The 19081-nt window shown below is 37.9% G+C and overlaps 1 protein-coding gene across 4 annotated transcripts in view; it reads right to left on the bottom strand.

The window, feature by feature from the left end:
* MAP4K4 (mitogen-activated protein kinase kinase kinase kinase 4) overlaps positions 1–19081 on the bottom strand; it is a 195043-nt gene that overhangs the window by 32543 nt on the left and 143419 nt on the right. For all 4 annotated transcript variants that reach the window (XM_081326477.1, XM_081326479.1, XM_081326478.1 and 1 more), the window contains exons 9-13: positions 17041–17119; positions 13154–13329; positions 12771–12843; positions 10812–11022; positions 680–841 (exon numbers count right to left, since the gene is read on the bottom strand). In XM_081326477.1, the coding sequence (XP_081182603.1) occupies positions 680–841; positions 10812–11022; positions 12771–12843; positions 13154–13329; positions 17041–17119 (701 nt within the window). The remainder of the gene's footprint in view (positions 1–679; positions 842–10811; positions 11023–12770; positions 12844–13153; positions 13330–17040; positions 17120–19081) is intronic.

The raw sequence follows: 19081 nt of genomic DNA, 5'->3' as shown, positions 1-19081 counted from the left end.
AAACTACACAAATGACTGGTAAGTGCAGTATTCCATACAAGTGTAAAACGTTTTTATTTTACATGTTCTTCAAAACATGTATATATTACATATTGTTTAACATCAAAGCCCAAATAAACTTTACAGCAGAATACAATAAATTTTAAATACCACAGTGATGTTCTTAGTACTTAATATATTTCCTGAAAATTACTTTTTCCAATATGAATATCCTTACTTTCTGTCACATACACAAATTATATTTCAAACAGGCAAGATTCATGTATGAGACTGAGAAAGTAAGGTAGTATTTTCAAAGAATAAATACAGATAAGTTTTGAAAAATACATGCATGTAAACCATTGAACTAAAGCATTTGCTTCAGTATAAGCAGATAAAGTAAGTCTATTACTATACTTACATGTTGCGACTTTGTGGAAGAAACTTACTGCCCAGAATCAGGAATCCATCATAAAACATTAGTTCAGATTTTCCCATATTCCTAACCGGGTTCCCCAAACTAGTCTGCTTTTAAGTGTGGCTACACTGACAGGGAATGACTATACTAATACACAATGAAGACACCAGATCGATGGAAGATACTTTTTTAGACTGTATCCAATCATTTCCTTAGTGTTTCCTATACTAATGGGAAGGAAGGAAAACCATACATAACTGATTCATGCTGTTTCAGATTTACCTGCTCTCTCTCCACTCTTCTCTTCTCTTCCTCCGCTCTCCTCCTTTCTTCTTCTTCCTTCCGCCTTTTTTCTAGCTCCTCCAATCGTTTTTTTTCTTCCTGTTCTCTCCTCCTTTGTTCCCGTTCTTGCTGTCTTCTAACTTCGCGCTCTCTTCTCTGTTGCTGCATTTTGAGTAACAATGGATATAAGCAATCTCTTTCTTTTATCAACTTATCAAATCAGAATATAGAACCTATGGATTCTATTGCCATGAGTCATCATCCAGCATAAGCAGTAGACTGGCAATCCAGCATCATTAAGAAGGGTGGCAATCACATTTCATTTTTCATTGTATCAAGATTATCTGAGTAATTTTTAGAAATACACTTCTACAATTACAATTGCTAATATTTTAAAATGGTTGGCTAACGTGGGAAAATGTGAATACTGTGATTGTATATAAGAAACCACCAAAGCTACTGAAATTGCTACCATATAGACAGTGCATTGCTGTGCATCAGAGACTATTTCTAGCAATTTCATGAAGCAGCTAAACAAAGAATTTCTCCTAGGCATTTGGGCTAAGATGTGACCAAGTTCCACTAGTTAATTGATGACTGATACAATGTTTGTTTTTTCAACCTTAATTATTTGGATTGCTGAATTTTATTCTATTTGGTTTTTAATTTTTGTACAGCATCCCATCAGCTAAGGCAGGGGTCCCCAACCCCCAGTCCGTGGACCAGTACTGGGCTGCAGCATGCCAGCAACCGGTTTGCACAAACAAGCAAAGCCCCATCCACAGGATGCAGGCAGCACACAAAACCAAGCACCCTCCATGGAACCAGGCCCTAGTGCCCAAAAGGTTGGGGACCTCTGATCTAAGGCTATTTTAAAAGATAAAAGTAGTTCATTTTACTCTGAAAACTGCAGGGCTGAAAGAAACTTGAGATCAAAACCAGGAATACTTACTGATAAGCCCTACTTCAGAGTCAGGAACGTCTGCAAGAATATAGACTAAAACAAAATAATTAGTTCCTTAAGGAAATGCTTTGTGTTTGGGTGCATTAGTCTGTGCTCCATGAATTAACTGGCAGGTGATCTACAGAGAGATCACCAGAAAACAGACATGGAGAGATGAAAGAGCTTATACTAAAAAGAAACTGAAAATATGAGTAAACAGAGTCAGCAGCTAATCCTGCAACAAACTGCAATTCTTTTATCCTGGTAGAAAACTTCCTGAGGCAGCAAAAATCTTTATTCAAAGAATCACGGAATATAAAGATTTGAATAGACCAGCCATGTCAAACTGCCGGCCCGCGGGCTGGATGCATCACAACGAAACCGTGCCCTCCCCATTGCCGGCAATGGGGAAAAAGTCACATGATGTCGTGAGTTTGACATGCCTGGAATAGACCTTGGTCAAACCTCTTAGCTCATGAATCCACAATTACAGCATCCCTGATAGATGGTGATCCAGCCTAAGTAATTCCAGTGAAGGAGAGTCCATCATTTCACAGAATAATCTGTTCCACTGGTGAATAGTTCAAGAATAAAGAATTTTCCCCCCTGATTCCAACTAACATCTACTTCTTTTCTAGTTGAAATCCCAATTTGTCTCCTGTCTTCTGGCACGATACTGGAAATTTCTCCATCTTTCTACATGATCCTCCTTCAAATCCTTTCACAATAATCATGTTTTCCTGCAGTCTTCTCTTCTCTAATGATCCCTCATAAATTATTCTTTTAAATCCCTTATCATCTTGGACATGGTCCAGTTTGACAATTCCCATTCTAAAAAGTAGGGATGAAGATAACACATAGTGTTATATGTCTACTACAGTGCTTTTGCCTGATGCTTGTTGCTATTTGCAAATTGAATCACTGTCCCCTTGAAGCACCAATACTACTAGAAAGAGAAGAAACTAGGTCTACTATGTTCGCCTATATAAAGACTGTAGTTGTGTTGTTCATCACTGTTCATGCTTGGATGTAGTGAAGCAACATAGTCTTATTTTGATATGGTCACGGAAGTGTTCTGATTTGCTCTGTCAAACTAAAAGGCCACCCAAGTTCAATGAAGCCATTCATGTGCTTCAGAATACTTCTGGCCAGTACAGAGATTTCACTCAGATTATTTATGTAGCACTAACTGATATAGTCTGGAAGACTTTTGATATGTGCTGAGAGTGGACCAGACTAGATACTCTTAGTGCACACAATGATAATCCTAGAGCATTTGCTGAAACTAGATGGTGAGTACAATCTCATCTACTCTTAACAACGCACCCTGCCTTACTATTGGAATAGCTGATTGTTGCAGCAGATTGAAGGGTGTCCTCCTTAGGATGCTTGTGACTGGTAAGAGAGGAAGCATTTCTGAAAAGTAAGACCTGTTATGCTGTACAGTTTCTAAACATTTTTATCTCACACCCTTCCATTTTCAGTTTCTACATTCATTTCATGGCACCACCAGTGTATAATGAAGAAAGTCTTCATCATTAAAAGGGAGATCCTCTGCTAAAAGATGTGGTGCCTGGGATGGAATCAAGGAATGGGATCAAGCATAAAACTGAATACACTCCTGCAAGAAATTCTGTAATACTATTTGTTGGCTTGACAAAGCTGAACTTTCTGTAAGAAAAAGAACACTAACATTTGCTTGTCTTAAGGAAATAAATGAGCAGAAGTGCCATACTTCACAGGAAAAATGATGGTATGTGCTATGCAGTCTTGCTATGCTTCATTATATACCCTTCATCCCAGTATATTGTCAAATACCAGCATACTCAGAAGTGCCCTTATGTAGCATCTATCAATATAGCCTGGCAAGGTTACTGAAAAATGAAACATTACTTGTCACCCCACAGACAAGAGAGGAAAGGCAACCCTAACCCTGGCTTAAAAACCAGCTAGTTAAAATATCAGATCTTATTTCAGCAGCTGGAATTGTTTGAAGTCTACATCTAAATCATTAGCTTGACTCAGCCTTCCATCCTTCCGAGGTGGGTAAAATGAGGACCCAGATTGTTGGGGGCAATAAGCTGACTTTGTAATAATGCCGCTTGGGGGGGTGTATGAAAGCCCTAATAAGCAGGCATATACATAGAATGAAGGTTATTGCTAAGCTTGTAAGCCGCCCTGAGTCTTCGGAGAAGGGCGGGATATAAATGTAATAAAAATAAAATAAATAAAATAAAATAATAGTTGTTAAATATAAGGCCTTTCTTCAGTTGGAGAAAACGTAGATTTAGAATGATAAATCTGAGTAAGAGAGAAAAGTATAAACTGAAATAAAACAAGCCATAGTGCTTATTCTGTTGCTGCTTCTGAGCTACACAATGTAGAAAGTACCAATATCAATAGATCAAAATTTACCTGCGGGCATGAAACATGGGAAATATATGGCTAGTAGCATGAACTGATGTTACAAAGTGGATTTTTCTCAAACAGGTACCTGTTGCCACCATGAAAAATCTTAGGTAGTTGATGCAACAGTAAAGATTTCATAAGATCTCAGTGGTATTAAATGGATCTCCAAGATTGATGACCTGGGCAGCCATAATTCTGATAGCTGGGGGTGAACTAATCCTGATAATTTACAAAAGCACTAGAACTTCTCTCTGTACAAGTTCACTGACATCAGAAAAGCAATGTAGAAGCCTTTGTCCCAAGATGGAAAAGATGGTACTTGAGCATCACAATCACTGCTTAAGTAGCTTGATAAGAGAAATAGAAGGATATGAAATCCAGTGACTTTGCCTGAGGACTGTGCCTATATTGAGCACATTATTAGAATTATAAAACTACCCAATATAGTTACTTCTTAGTTATAAGATGCCACTTCATGGATGTTTTTCCTTTGAAAGAAAATCTGATATACCTTTACTGAGCTGCTTTATGAGGTTAAAGAGCAGTAGCTCTGCATTGCCAATTAAGGGAAGATGGCAATGGAATTATCAACTTTGAATAGTTTTAGAAAACTCCCAAAGTTGCTCTAGGTGATTACAGATTAATATATCTTCTTATACAATGATATTTGTAAGCAACATTCTTTTGCATTTAGAAAGGAAAGACAGTGATCAGCCCCAACTTGGTGGCTTTTCTGGCATGGCCAACAAATCAACATACTGAGGAATGAGACCTGAGAGGGTACCATATGTACACGTGTTAATTCTGTGGCTGCCCAAGCATGTGAAACAACAGTCAAGATGAACAGTCAAGATCCCCACACGGCCAGACGTGTAACAGAATCGTTCCTCGTGTCACCTGGAGTTCTTCATTGGGGGGGGGCCCTGTAAAGGAATCGAAAGTCGCCCTGGAGGGGCGACGAGCGGGGGAGAGGTCTCAGCAGTCAGCAGTAGAAGGGCGGCGGTCCTTCCATCACCTTGGAGCTACTCTCCAAACGATCGGCCACTCCCATGGCCCATCATTTAGCCACCTCTTGCCGAAGCCAAAATCACAACAAAGCACTTGAAAGCACTTAAAAACTGGGTGAGAATTGCCTTCTTCTTTTCCTAATTGTCTACTCTTCCTGTCAAAGCTTTCCAAATTTGTTTTCCCATTCGAGGAGAGATGGAAGGGATTTTTTTTCCCCACCCTGCTTAATGGCGGCCTCTGTCTACATTGGAAGAGAAAAGAAAAAGGCTTGAACAAAATAATACTAATTAATTGGACTTACTGAGTTTTTACCTTTGGCCCAAAGTTCCTAAAGTAATAGAAATGGACTATTCTACCTATTAATCTAAAAAAGGGGACAAAAATGAAAAAAAGAGAGAAATAAATAAAAAATCTCCATCAGAAAAGGATTTGAAGTACTCGGGGGACATCTAGTGGCCAAGTCTGTTACAGTAAGCGAATACCATTGGCAAACAAGCTTGCTTACATTTTGGGCTGACCTTGGCATTAAGATAAAAACCTGAAACAGCTGGGGATGAATTTGGCTTAGACTTGTGGAGGTGGACACTTACTGATTTTTGTTGAAAAATAGCCTCCACTAAGGACTATTTATAATTACTACAAAATGGAGAACTATCAGCCACAAACCTCGCTTGATTATAACCTTATATTTGAGACAATCTATAGAGTCACTGAGATGTCTATCTCCAGATTAAATAATTTACATGCTAACTTTAATGTACAAACTGAAACCCAGACTGCAATTAAAGAACTTACACTTCAGAATATAACAAACTTGGAAGATACTACTATTGAGACAGAGGAATATAAGCAACAACAACAAAGTACTGAAAAAACTATTATCCAAAACCTAAATTTACTCAAAGAACCTACAATTTTTAAAATACAAGGAACTACTACTATGACAGACAATCCTAAAGACCAACAACAAACTAGGGAAAAACTTAATACTCAACTTTTGATCTTTTCTAAAGAGCCTATAACTTCAGTAGTACACTACAGGCAAGACAGTGATGCCAACATAGAGGACCCCGAAGACCAACTAAGACAACCTGTGGAAAGCCTGGACAGTCAACTACTAACTATAAAACTGGATAAGATTTTCTCCTTAAAACAGATCAACCCAGGTGGAAGAAGAATCCAGACTGAACTGCAGACAGAGATGTTAGAACAAATAAAGAGAGTAGAATTAACATGGCAATATTATAATGACTATAAATGGTCCAACCTTTGTACATCGCTGATGGTTGGATGGCCTCCTCTGATGCAAATAATATGCATGCGAGCAAAGGAAGACCTACTTGGCAATTTAAAGCCCTTGGTCTGGAAACCCAACTGGCAAAAAAAGAAACCTAGAGTTAGATTTTAAAAATGAATTCCTAGAGAACTATTATAGGTCATTTTGTTAGTAATTAGTGACTTATTAGGATCTGAAATAGAAAATATTCATGAAAAGATGAGTGCACAAAAGAGCAACAAAGTTGATTAAGAGTGCTGGAGGCTAAAACAAATGAAGAATGGTTGCAGGGATTCAGTATGTCTAGTGTAGTGAAAAGAAGGACTGGAGGGACAGGATAGCACTGTTCCAATATTTGATGGGCTGCGACAAAAAAGAGTGAGTCAACCTATTTTCCAAAGCACTAGAAGCCAAGCCAAGAAACAATGGATGGAAACTAATCAAGGAGAGAAACAACCTAGAAGTAAGGAGAATTTTTCTGAGAACAATTAATCACTAGAATGGCTTGCCTTCAGAAATTCTGGGTGCTCCATCACTGAAGACTTTTAAGAAGAGACTGGATAGCACTTGTCTGGAATGGTATAGGATCTCCTGCTTGAGCAGGGAGTTGGACTAGAAGATCTCCAAGGTCCCTTCCAACTCTGCTATTCTGCTAAATCCTTCTGTTAAATGAGCACACCCAAACGCTAAATGAAGAGATGTTGCTCTTCCTCAGGAAAATAAGGAAGGTTTTCCAGAGAGTTTTGTTACCACACATCACTGATATGCCAGCACTATAATTCATTGGACCAACTTTGAACCAGAGTTATGAAGTGTTCCATTTGGGGCTGGAAGTTGCTGCAACAGGAATGACTATGCAAGCCATGTAATCTCCAGACCCCATGGAGTTTTTCTACCTTCAAGAATCAGATATATAACACTTAAAATTGAAAGGAAAATTACTGAAGAGCTTGAGTGAAAGAAAACATACAAATTCTCTGAAAATATAATCCTTTTCATTAACAGTTCTTTTTTAAAAAACAAACAAACCCTGTTTTTAATCAAATTGATCCAAAAGTTCTATTATCAGTTACTGCTTCATAAATCCAGGTTTACATACTGACCAGTTTACAGTTTACAGTGGTTTTACCAGTTTACAATTTACAGTGGTTTTTATAAAAACTTAATTAACCCCAATACTATTATATGAGCTCCCTGCACTTAATTCTAAAAGATTCTCTTTATTAAATGACCAACATTGGTCTATCCACCCAGCCATCAATTCATTTATCTACCTAACAATAAACACACACAACCTCTATCTATGACACCATTAACATTCACTTTGGTTAACAATCTCAAACTTGACAATCTTTTGTGTTTCTTCAAATTTATCTAACAATTTAAGTATTTCTAGCTTTATTAATGGCCTTTTTCAAATATAACATTTTCCTTCAGCAGAAATATCCTCCACTTAGTAAGCAATATGATTACTAGGAAATGATCCTTCTTTTAAAAAGAGATTGAATCAAGCTTGTGAAATTTGATGAAAGCTTCTATCCTCTAAAACTGAATTAATGATTCATACAATAATTTTTCAAAAGGTCTTTTTAACAATAATTGTATTCTCCCACTCCCATAGAGATAAATTTGATTGCACTGTGAATGAAAGTATGTTTTCAATTCTACTGTCTATTTCCTAAAGAGACCCGGGATTCAAAAGAAATACCTATAATTTTGTTTTTTAAGAAAAAAGTCAGGGAAAGAAAAACAGGCTTTCTGCTTTTTGTGCTAATACAGTTTGGTGACTTTTAAATCTACTAGGTAGGTATATATGCTTAAATCTAGATACATATTCACGAATTCTATCCTGTAACGACCTTTGAATCAGGTCAAATCATTTTTTGTCCCACAATCCAGCTGGAAGTTTCCCAAAATCAAAAATGTGTTAATTTTATTAAATTGCACTAACTAAATATGATAAAGTAAAATTTAACATAGCACATAAACTAATGTTATGTTAGGAGCATATTAAAACAGTTTCATGTAGGTATCTCTATAGGTTTTATTATCCTAAGGGACTCAAAATATATCACACTGATATCTGAATACTTCTTAAAAAGTGCCAAGAACACTGTTTTCTCCATCTATTTTTGGTGTAACTATTTAATAAACTGTATCAAATTAAATTGGGATATGGACAGACTAAAGGGGAACCCATATTTAAAAGCTTTATTACTAGTTCCTGACAAAGTATTTAATACATAAAATATATCTGTTATATACCACATACAACATCAAATGGAAAATCCCATGCAAATACTCTTGAATCATAAAGGTAACTTGAGACCCATTAAAAAGTACTATAATAGATTTTTCATTAAAAAATGTTTGATTCCATTGTACAGTGTTTCCCAAAACATGGTTAAGCAATACAAAAGGCTATTTAAGGAAGAGACTTCAAATGCCTTGATTTTTTCTCTGTTTCCTATTCATGACCTTTTCTCTTCAAGCAATTTAACTCCAGATCAGAGGTCCCCAACCTTTTGGGCACCAGGGATTGGTTCCATGGAGAGAGGTTTTTCTGTGAACTGGAGGGTGCATGGTTTTGTGTGCTGCTTGCACCCCACGGATGGGGCTTTGCTTGTTTGTGCCGACCGGTTGCTGGGATGCCACAGCCAGGTACTGGTCCACAGACCGGGGGTTGGGGACCCCTGCTCTAGATGGTACATCATTTTTAATATTACTGATACAATTGTTGCTCAGAAAATCAATTCAGGGAAAGGAGTTTGCAGATAGAAAAGGAATAATTAAACACCCATGTAGTTGGTCCTGTTTGTAGAGTCTGAGCTTACTTTGGATAATAAAGAAATAACTGTATTCTAATTAAGAAAGTGGGATGTAATACACAAAATTTCAGCAGTAGAATATTCTATTTCTCTGCTGTAAGGCATTGATTAAACTATCCCAAGCTTAGTTTATAGTTTTGGCAATTAACTATGAAAAACTCTTCTTCTGAATGATCTGTTTTAGGTTAGGTAACCCTAACCTGCAAACGTTTTCAAGGAAGAATCTTTCTTAGTCAACCTAATACTGGGGCTAAACATAAGTTGGGTTCATAGATTGCAACATCCTCTCATAATTGTTTATAATATAGTGTCAAGATTTTCTAACACAGTGGCATGTCAAATTTTTTAAGATATATGTACCTCTTTTACCCAGAAGGCCTTACAGCAGTGTTTCTCAACCTGTGGTCCACACAGACCACTGGGGGCCACGATGTCATCACAGGGGGTCTGCAAAGGCTTGAAAAATGTTATGATTTAAATCTTGAGTTAAGTCTTGTTGGCCCAAGGCCACAAAAGGTATTTAAAGGGGCTCCAGAGTGAAGAAAAGGTTGAGAACCACTGGCTTATGATATTCATTGTTTCAAAATGCACACAAACTCTTCTAAAGACTGAAGGCTGACCATGAAATAAGTATATTACAGATATCATTGGAATTATGTAAACACTAAAGAAAGCATTCTATTTATGGATTTAAGTTCTTCTATTATGGATAACTGTAAGAAGAATAAGATGCAGTCTGTGACATTAAAATCCAGATATGCTGGTAGGCAAATCTAGATGTATTTTATAGCAGTATACATACATCTATAAAGCACCATTGTATGTGGATGCAAACATGTATTTGTGTTTTATTTTAATAAACCCTGCAGTCACTAAAAATTATGATTTAAATAGTATGTATATTTTTCTACTTATACTTGGTGCTGAAAGGCCAGGAAGGGATCCTTCTTAAAATAAACCTGGATTTATTCAGACTGAGACTGCAATACTTCAAATGGACCAAAATAATATCAGACCTTTAATCTCCAGTCAGTTTAAAAATAAGGGCATATTCAAATGTTTAAGTACTCTGATTAAAAATGCTAAAATAGCATCAGCAGCATTTATTAATTAATCAAATTTATATTTGAATTTGTTCCTGTAGTTCAGTTCAGTGACAACTGGATAGCAACATTAGTAAATGAGTCTACAGGAAAAACAGATAATGGGACACTATTGTTTGTTTATTTTCAGCCTATTTATGCAAGACTACAAAGACAAGGATGAAAATACAAGGTGTTTTTTTAAATGAATAATCCAGCCGCTATGCTATATAGGGATTTTTTAAACCTGGGATTATTGTTATTACATGACTAATTTTATCTATCTACAGCATGTATGACATCAGAAAATCATCAAACCATTTTCACTCCTATCCTACCCATACCTTCATACCTAAATTCAATTCTGCAGGAGGGATTCAATATTAAAAAAAGCAAAAAAATCCTCATGGGAATTGAGATTTCTAATACCAAACACTATTGCTCCACTGAACAATTCTGACAGTGAGTGATAAATTCTGATGTCTTCATGTAGTCATTTAATAGATTCTAAATTCAACCCTTTGGCTCTTTAACAAAAGGCAATTTAAAAAAAAAGTGTGCCTTTTCAACCTTGACCCATTTCTACCTCTTCTAGTCTCCTCCTTTGCTCTTTCTGCTGTTCAATGCGCTTTTGTCTTTCTGCCAGCAGCTGCCGCTTGTATTCCTCCTGCTCACGGAGCTGCTGTTCCTGTAGCAGCTGTTGCCTCCGAAGAGCCTCAGAACGCTCCTTGTTTTCCTGCTGCAATCTCAGGAAGTCACGTCTGAGGGTAGATTCTCCAGGCACATTAACAATAGAACTGCATGAGGAAAAAAAAGGCTAGGTCTAAGCAAGTAACTAAACAAAGGTTAGAAACTTTATTTTTACATCTTCCGTGTTTTCCTTACAAACACTAGATGTACAGTTGTGCTATTGGAAGCATGGCAGAGAAATAGCAGTCAAATCAGCAGAAAACAAAATCTCCTCATTTTTGTTTAGAAATTTGAATACTTTTTCAAAACTTATAAAAAGATTACAAAAAAATGCCTGAATGTTAGTATTTAAAAGGTACAGCTAGTCCTCAACTTACAACCACAACTGAACCCACAATTTCTATTGCTGAGTAACACAATTAATAGCAATAGCAACAACACTTAGACTTATATACTGCTTCACAGTGCTTTACAGCCCTCTCTAAGTGGTTTTACAGAGTCAGCCTGTTGCCCCCAACAATCTGAGTCCTCATTTTATTGACCTCGGAAGGATGGAAGGCTGAGTCAACCATGAGCTGATGAGAATCGAACTGCCGAACTGCTGATGGCCAGCAGTCAGCAGAAGAAGCCTGCAGGACCTGCATTCTAACTATTGCGCCACCACGGTTAAGTGAGTTTTGTCTCATTTTGGGATCTTTCTTGCCACAGTTGTTAAGTGAATCGCTGCAGTTATTAAATTAGTAACATTGTTGTTAAATTAATTTGGCTTCTCCATTGACTTTGCTTGTCAGGTGGTCACAAAAAGTGATTACATGGCCCCGGGACACTGCAACCATCATAAATATGCACAAGTTTGCAAGAGTCTGAATTTTGATCACGTGGCAGTAGTCAAAAATGTGAAAAACGGTCTTAAGTCATTTTCAGTGCTGTTGTAACTTTGAACACACCAATGAACTGTTGTAAGTCAAGGACTATCTCTATTGATTATGTAGTATCAGGCAACTCTGTGTTTTGAGTAACTTATAGTGTACCTCAAGGTAAATTCTCAAGACGTATACAAGGTCTGAGCAGTCAAGATCTTCCTGCTGAGCAATTAAATATTTATTTTACTTCCTTACACTTGAACAATAACAAATATTTTACATACATGTAGTCTGTGAGTTATGATTGTAATTGAGCTTAGAATTACAGTCATAATTATTTGGTCATTAAGTCGAAGCATCCAAGTAACTTTCCAGCCCTTTTTGCAGCAGTTGTTAAGCAAACCTGGCAATCATTAAGCAAACCCATTCATTTGAGCATTTGAATGAACCAGCAAAAACCATCCTAACACAACACACTACCAGTGATAATGCCGACCTATGTGATATCACATGAGAGGGACCAATTACAATGGCTACAAAACACCCAATCAGTGGCCACTGTGACTCTGACGAGTCATAAAATGACCAATTGTTAAGCAATGTTCTTATAGAGAAGATTGCATTATAGATATTAAAGAACGTAAATAGTATTATTTTATACTGCCATTCTATATTCTACTTAATAAGCACATTGTTCTATTTTCTATTATTAAAAGGCTACAACAAAGCTAATGAGCTTCACAACTACATAGTGATTTATGCCACATAAATCACTCTCTATGCTCTTGCCCTAAAACAGCTTCTACAAATACCTCCAGATACTTCAGAATGTTGGCTCAGATTATGAGTTAAGGTGTAAGATATCTGAATACCAGATTGTCAAAGGCTCCTTGAGATATTTACCTATTTATTTATCAAATTTAGATACCACCCATCTCATTCACAGAGATAGTCATAATATGGTTCTTAGCCCAATACCAAAATTACATTACCTTGGTTCTCCTTCTTGTTCAGGCACTTCCTCCTCCTCTTCTTCACTTCCACTATATTCATATTCTGTTTCATCTGACAGAATTTGGAGATAAACAGTCATGGCAACAAACTAAAGCAAATTCCATGAAAAATAATTTTGATCACAAACAAGTCTTAAAAGCTTTCAGGAATAATATGTTTAAAAGCTGTAGAATTCATATGAAAAAGAGCTTTGGTATGGTTTCTTTATGAACGTTAGATAGAATAGAAAATAGAGAAAAGGCCCAGAAACTCACAGCATTATTTAGGCAAGTATTATTAAACTTGAAATTTAAGAAGATTAACATAGATTTATATTCTATGTATACAGAAATGTGGTTCTACTTTCAAAAATAAAACATACCTTTCTCTCCTCTCTTCTTCTTGGTTCTGTCTATATGATCTTTAAGCTGGATTCTAACTTGTCTTTCATTTGGTTGATCACGTATAAATGGATGTTTTAACAATTGATCTGTAGAAGGTCGCTGCATATAATTTTTTACTAAACAGCCTTCTATAAAACTAAAGAACTTCTTTGACCTGAGCAAAAATAAATCATATATATATATGTATATATATCAGTTATTTGGGAAAGTATGGATATATCAGTCAAGAATCCTCTATGTGCTAAAACTATATTTAAATGTAACATTTACAAAGTATAGAACAACCAGCACTACAGTCCACATGCTGGGACTCAGATAACTTGCTTATAATCTATAAAGAAATGTGAATGTAAGGTGTCAAGAGTGGGTAATCTTAATTTTGTTCAAAACCACTTCTTTTGACAAATCTTTGGAGATATTTCTCTCACATTATAGAAGAAAAAAATATCTGTGGAAAAACAGGCAGCTTAGCAAAATTGGACCTCCGTGTGCGTGTGCGTGTGTGTGTGTGTGTGTGTGTGTGTGTAAAGTTATCAAAGATAACAGGTGTAGACATTTTAAAATCAATAAAATTAGTAAACTCCGGGATATAAAATAGCCTTTTTATTACTGAGCTTTCGTCAACTAGCTCTTGACATAATCAGAGTAAGGACTGAAGATAAAGAGAACCTACATGTACACTTGTGTGACCTTTTTAACGGTCAGGACATAGAACGTATGCTCTACTATCCGCTCGCTCACATTTACTCTCAATGGTTCCGGCTTTGAATTTAAAAATCCCTCCTCCCAGCTGTTCGGTGCATAAATCTCACTGCGCTACGCGCAGCCACACATCAGTTGTTAATGTCCACAACAACCAGAGCATAAAGCTGACAGCAGCACAGAGCAGCCACGTGAGACGGGACACACATAGCAACTGAAGAGCGCAAGGGTATTGAGACCACGGCGAGGACCGACTCTTGCAACAGAGCCAGATTCATGACATCCGAGCACCAGAGAGCGAGAACGGCCGATCTGATTACACGTCCCATGAAGACATTGACAGCTGACAGGAATAAGAGCAAGGTTCCTGCAGAGACATGGAGTGACCGTACACAGCAAGACGGGCACGCGCAGCAGCTAGATGGTGAAAGGACATTACGACCTCAGTGAAGACTAGCTCGTGTGGTGAAGCTGACTTTACAGCAACCAGGCGAGGGAGAGCGGGGGCAGGTAGCAACCAGGTGAGGGAAAGAGGGGGCGGGTGGGCTATTTACACGTCCCACGAGGGCATCTACTGGCTCGTACATTGGAGCCATACTCACAGCAGCTGGGCATGGGAGAGAAGGGTCTCATACATACGTACTTTGTCCTGACAGCTAGTTGACAAAAGCTCAGTAATAAAAAGGCTATTTTATATCCCGGAGTTTACTAATTTTATGTGTGTGTGTGTGTGTGTGTGTGTGTGTGTGTGTGTGTGTTTGTGTGTGTGTGTGAGTAAAGAAGACAATCAAACACCAGGATAAAATATAAACAAAACTGTTTACTAATCCACTTAGCTTTTGGCGGCTAACTGCCGACGTCGTCAGAGTAAAAGCTGGAGTTCTGGGAGATTGCTTATAATGCTGGTGATTTTTGCGCCCTGCTCATTGAGCGGGTCACTGGTCTACCCGCCCCAATCGACCGTATAGTTCCTAGCTGTCCCGCATCAATGTTTGTAAGCTCGGGAGTCACTTTCTCACTCATTGTCACTCTCCTTGTCTGCCTGGTTCATGTCCAAATGCACACAGGTTGGCCCCCTAGCAGCTCGTTTTGCGATCTCCCCCCCTTTTTGCTGGGTCCGAGTGCCCATCCTTAAGTTTGGTGAGGGACACGCTGGGGACTCCTCCCTTGCGAGGGTTGCCATTCTTTCTTGTGTATCCACACCTGCAAGAATGGGGCTTGTTGAGCCAGTTGTAAGTTATAACACTGTTCTTCTCGCCCCCTTAGTGCCTGATAAGCAGGCAGATCTATGTGACAATTAATTGAATGTCCGTCTGACAACCAAGCCTCCTTAAGTAGCTAGCCACCCTTGGTGGCATCTCGGGCGATGGTCTGTGCCCCTGCAAGATCGAAAGTATGATCATGGCTGGCCATATGTGTCCATACTTGTGAGCATTGTTCTTGCCATCTGATCGCCAGCTTATGCTCATGGATCCTGGTTTTGAGCCTTTTGGATGTTTCCCCAACGTAGTTACAGTGACAGTTCTTGCATTTGATTTTGTACACCACTGAAGATCTTTCCTCGTGGGGGAGCGGCTCTTTGGGATGCATTACCTTGGCACACAGGGTTTGGTCTGGTTTGTGGGCAACATTGATGTTAAATGGAGATAGCATCCGTGCCGTTGCTTCGGACACGCCGTTGATATACAGAAACATTGTGTGTGTGTGTGTGTGTGTGTGTGTGTACATACACATGTTTGTATGTATGTATGTATCCACATGGCAAGAGTTGGTATTTCCCTAACTAGACTTAACTTAAAAATTACACAGGCTAAATGTCAGAGTGTGTTCAAGCAATATATATCCACCAAATGAAATTATCTTCCAAATATTGGAAAATCAGCCCTCTGTCAAGAAGGAATATTGTATTAGTCCAACTATAGTATTTACATTGTGTCTGTATTTTACTGTATAAATTATGTTACTTTACAACTCATTCTAGGTAAGTAGTCCTCAATTGAGCCCAAAACTTCTGCTGATAAGTGAAACAGTTGTTAAAGAGTATTTTTCCCCATTTTACAACCTTCCTTGCTACAGTTGTTAAGTGAATCACTGCAGCTATTAAGTTAGTAACATGGTTCTTAAGTGAATCTGGCTTCCCCACTGACTTTGCTTGTAAAAAGGTTGCAAAAGTAGATCATATGACCCTGGGACTCATAAATAGGAGTCAATTGTCACACGTCTGAATTTTGATCACGCTACTTTTTGTCAAGGTTAACTTTCACCAACAATTCTGGGTTTAATTTCCCAGTGAGAATCTCATTTTAATTATGATAGTGAAAGCCTCACACATTTTAACAAAGCAACATTCAAGCTAAAAAATCAGTGACATTGTTGTTCTGTTTACCATATTTTAGATTAAAAATTAACAGAATTTCTATTAAGATATTATAATGAATGAACTATCTGTTAGCATGGCACTATTTAATAATAATTTTGTTTTGATCATTATAAATGAAAGTTATTGCAGTTACTTTGCACCAACCATTCATTCTTTCTCCATCTAATATAACTTGCCCTGTTGTGTGATTCTGGATGAATACAAATGACAAGCATCTGTTGTCTGTCTTTCTCTCTGTGTGTTTTGTGTGTCTGAGTGGCTGAAAACATCTATCTGCATATCCATTTAGGAATATATATGCTCAGATTCAGTAGCATATAACTCTTATTTTTATCTCCCTTTAAATTACTTTTTGTAAAGGTAAAAATTTCCCTTGTCCAGTTGTGTCTGACTCTATGAGGCAGTGCTCATCTCTGTTTCTTAGCTGAAGGAACGTTGTCCGAGGACATTTCTATGGTCATGTGGCCACCATGACTATATGCCAAGGTGCATGGAACATTGTTGCCTTCTCAACAAAGTGGTACCTATTTATCTACTCTCATTTGCATGCTTTCAAACTGCTAAGTGGGCAGGAGCTTGGGCAAGTAAAGGGAGCCAGCCCTGTCAAATGGTACTCAGGTCTCGAATCCGGGCTGTCAGCTGACAGGTTCAACGTCTTTAACCACTGAACCATCATGTCCCCTTAAATTATTTTTTAGGTCAATGTAAAGAAAACTGTCTTGTGAATGAAACTGCTATGGCAAAATCTGACAAAAAGCAACCACATCAACAAACCCTACATACCATTTCTTGGACTTTAGCCGGGGAGGTGGATTTCTGGGAATAAGAAACAGGGCTCTCATTGGATGCATATCACAAAGGGCTAAAAAAAATAAAGTTGCATAGTTGATTTTTCAGCTCTATCATATTATTGATATATATATTTAACATTGTAAACTAAGCAATGATGGGATTACAACAAGAACAAAAGATTATAAAAATGATAGTCCTGATAACCGTAGATCAAAGAGAGGATTGAATCGTATTTACACTGAGAGAGGTGCTGTGATTTCAGAGGAACCATCTGTTCTATAAAATGCCTCTGAGCTATAAAATTATCTCTTCATATAGCCCCTGGAAATTAGAGACCAAACACTCATTTCCTTTGCAAAACAGTATATAAGGGATTTGCCATTTGCAATAAGTTCTGTGACATTCTATAAGCACTAAACATTAAGTCTGCTAATAACATAAAAAGGGATCTAATAGCACCTTTTCTGAAAACAATTTTTATTCAAAGCCATAAGCTGTTGTCATCAGATGAACAGGATCATCAAACAATGTTGATAATTAATCAGTGTTGAACTGACATACATAAAACATTTCAGGCAATCTCACAAAGTCTCAACTGCCCACTCTGTTTTTTTTAAACACAACTGTTAATTGATAACTGTAACCTCTCCCACATGAAATATACATAATAAGGATGTAACTCAAGCTCTTGAGTTAACAAGAGCTTGCGCAGAAAAAGAGGATACTGAGAGTAGTCATGTTTACGCAGCAAGCACACAGATACACTGAGGTGTGTAAAAAAAGTTTTACTTGTGGAATAATACAATAGCACAGTCCAAGAAAAAATTAGTCCAGGTCATACATGAGTAAAGAGATGATAGCAAATAACAATAGTCCAAGGATTATCCAATACAGAGTCTTCTTACCAGTCCGTAAGTCAAAACAAAGTTCTTCAGGTTTAGCAAACAGTAGCAAACCCACAAACCACAATAATCAGCAAGTAACAGCAAACATAACAGAGAGAATAACAGAGAGAAAGAAGCTATGTCTCTAGCTCCCTCTTATGGCCGTTGGAAAAACAGCATTGGCCAATCATCACACATTTAAAGTGATACAGTACAGTTTCTATTAGAACAATGCAATCATAGTTTATATATATTACCAACCCAACCAGTTAGGCCATAGTCATCTACCTAACATTCTCCCCTTTGGGTAGGACAATATATTGCTCTTTACAACCTTAGGCCATAACTTTCACAACAAGCTTTGTGCTTAACTGCACCCTGAGCTTTGGTAAAATGATCTGCAATGTTATCGTCGGTTGCACAGTATTCCAACCGTATTAGTTTATCTTTTACACACTGTCTGACATTTAAGTATCGTAGGTCAGTATGCTTAGATCATGTTCTGATGGCTGCATTCGTTGCCATCTTGATTGCAGATTGATTATCCTCATAAATGAGGATTGGACTCTCTACAGTTAGTCCCATGTCCATTACTACTTGTTTATAACATAGTAGTTCAGTACACAAAACAAACAAGAAAATTCAGCTTCCATTGTGGACAGACTGATATGTTTCTGCCTGATGGATTTCCATCCTATTAGCAAATTACCTAACATTATCACCAAACCTGATGTTGATTTCCAAGTAGTTACATCAGTAGCAAAACTCGCATCCGCATAAGCAGTTAAAACCAAATCATGATTAGGTTCCAAATATAATGAGTAATGTATGGTTTGTTTTAGATATCTTAACACCCACTTCGCTGCCTGCCGGTGCCTAACAGTAGGTTCAGCATTATATCTAGCTAGTTGGTTCACACTATACGAAATATCTGACCTAGACCAATTACCTAGATATGAGAGCATCAGGTTCCCTTCGTCCAGTGCGCTCACACAGGGAGGGTCTTCTCAGGGTGCCGCCGGTAAAAGATTGCCGGCGGATAACACCCAGGGGGAGGGCCTTCTCTGTGGGTGCGCCTGCCCTCTGGAACCAGCTGCCCGCGGAGCTTAGGACTGCCCCTGACCTTCGTTCATTCCGCCGGGACCTCT

Source organism: Vipera berus (genome assembly GCF_964194415.1).
Source record: "Vipera berus genome assembly, chromosome: 4".
Lineage (NCBI taxonomy): Eukaryota > Metazoa > Chordata > Lepidosauria > Squamata > Viperidae > Vipera > Vipera berus.
The sequence above is the reverse complement of the archived record's forward strand: the minus strand, read 5'-3'. Positions and strand labels throughout refer to the sequence as shown.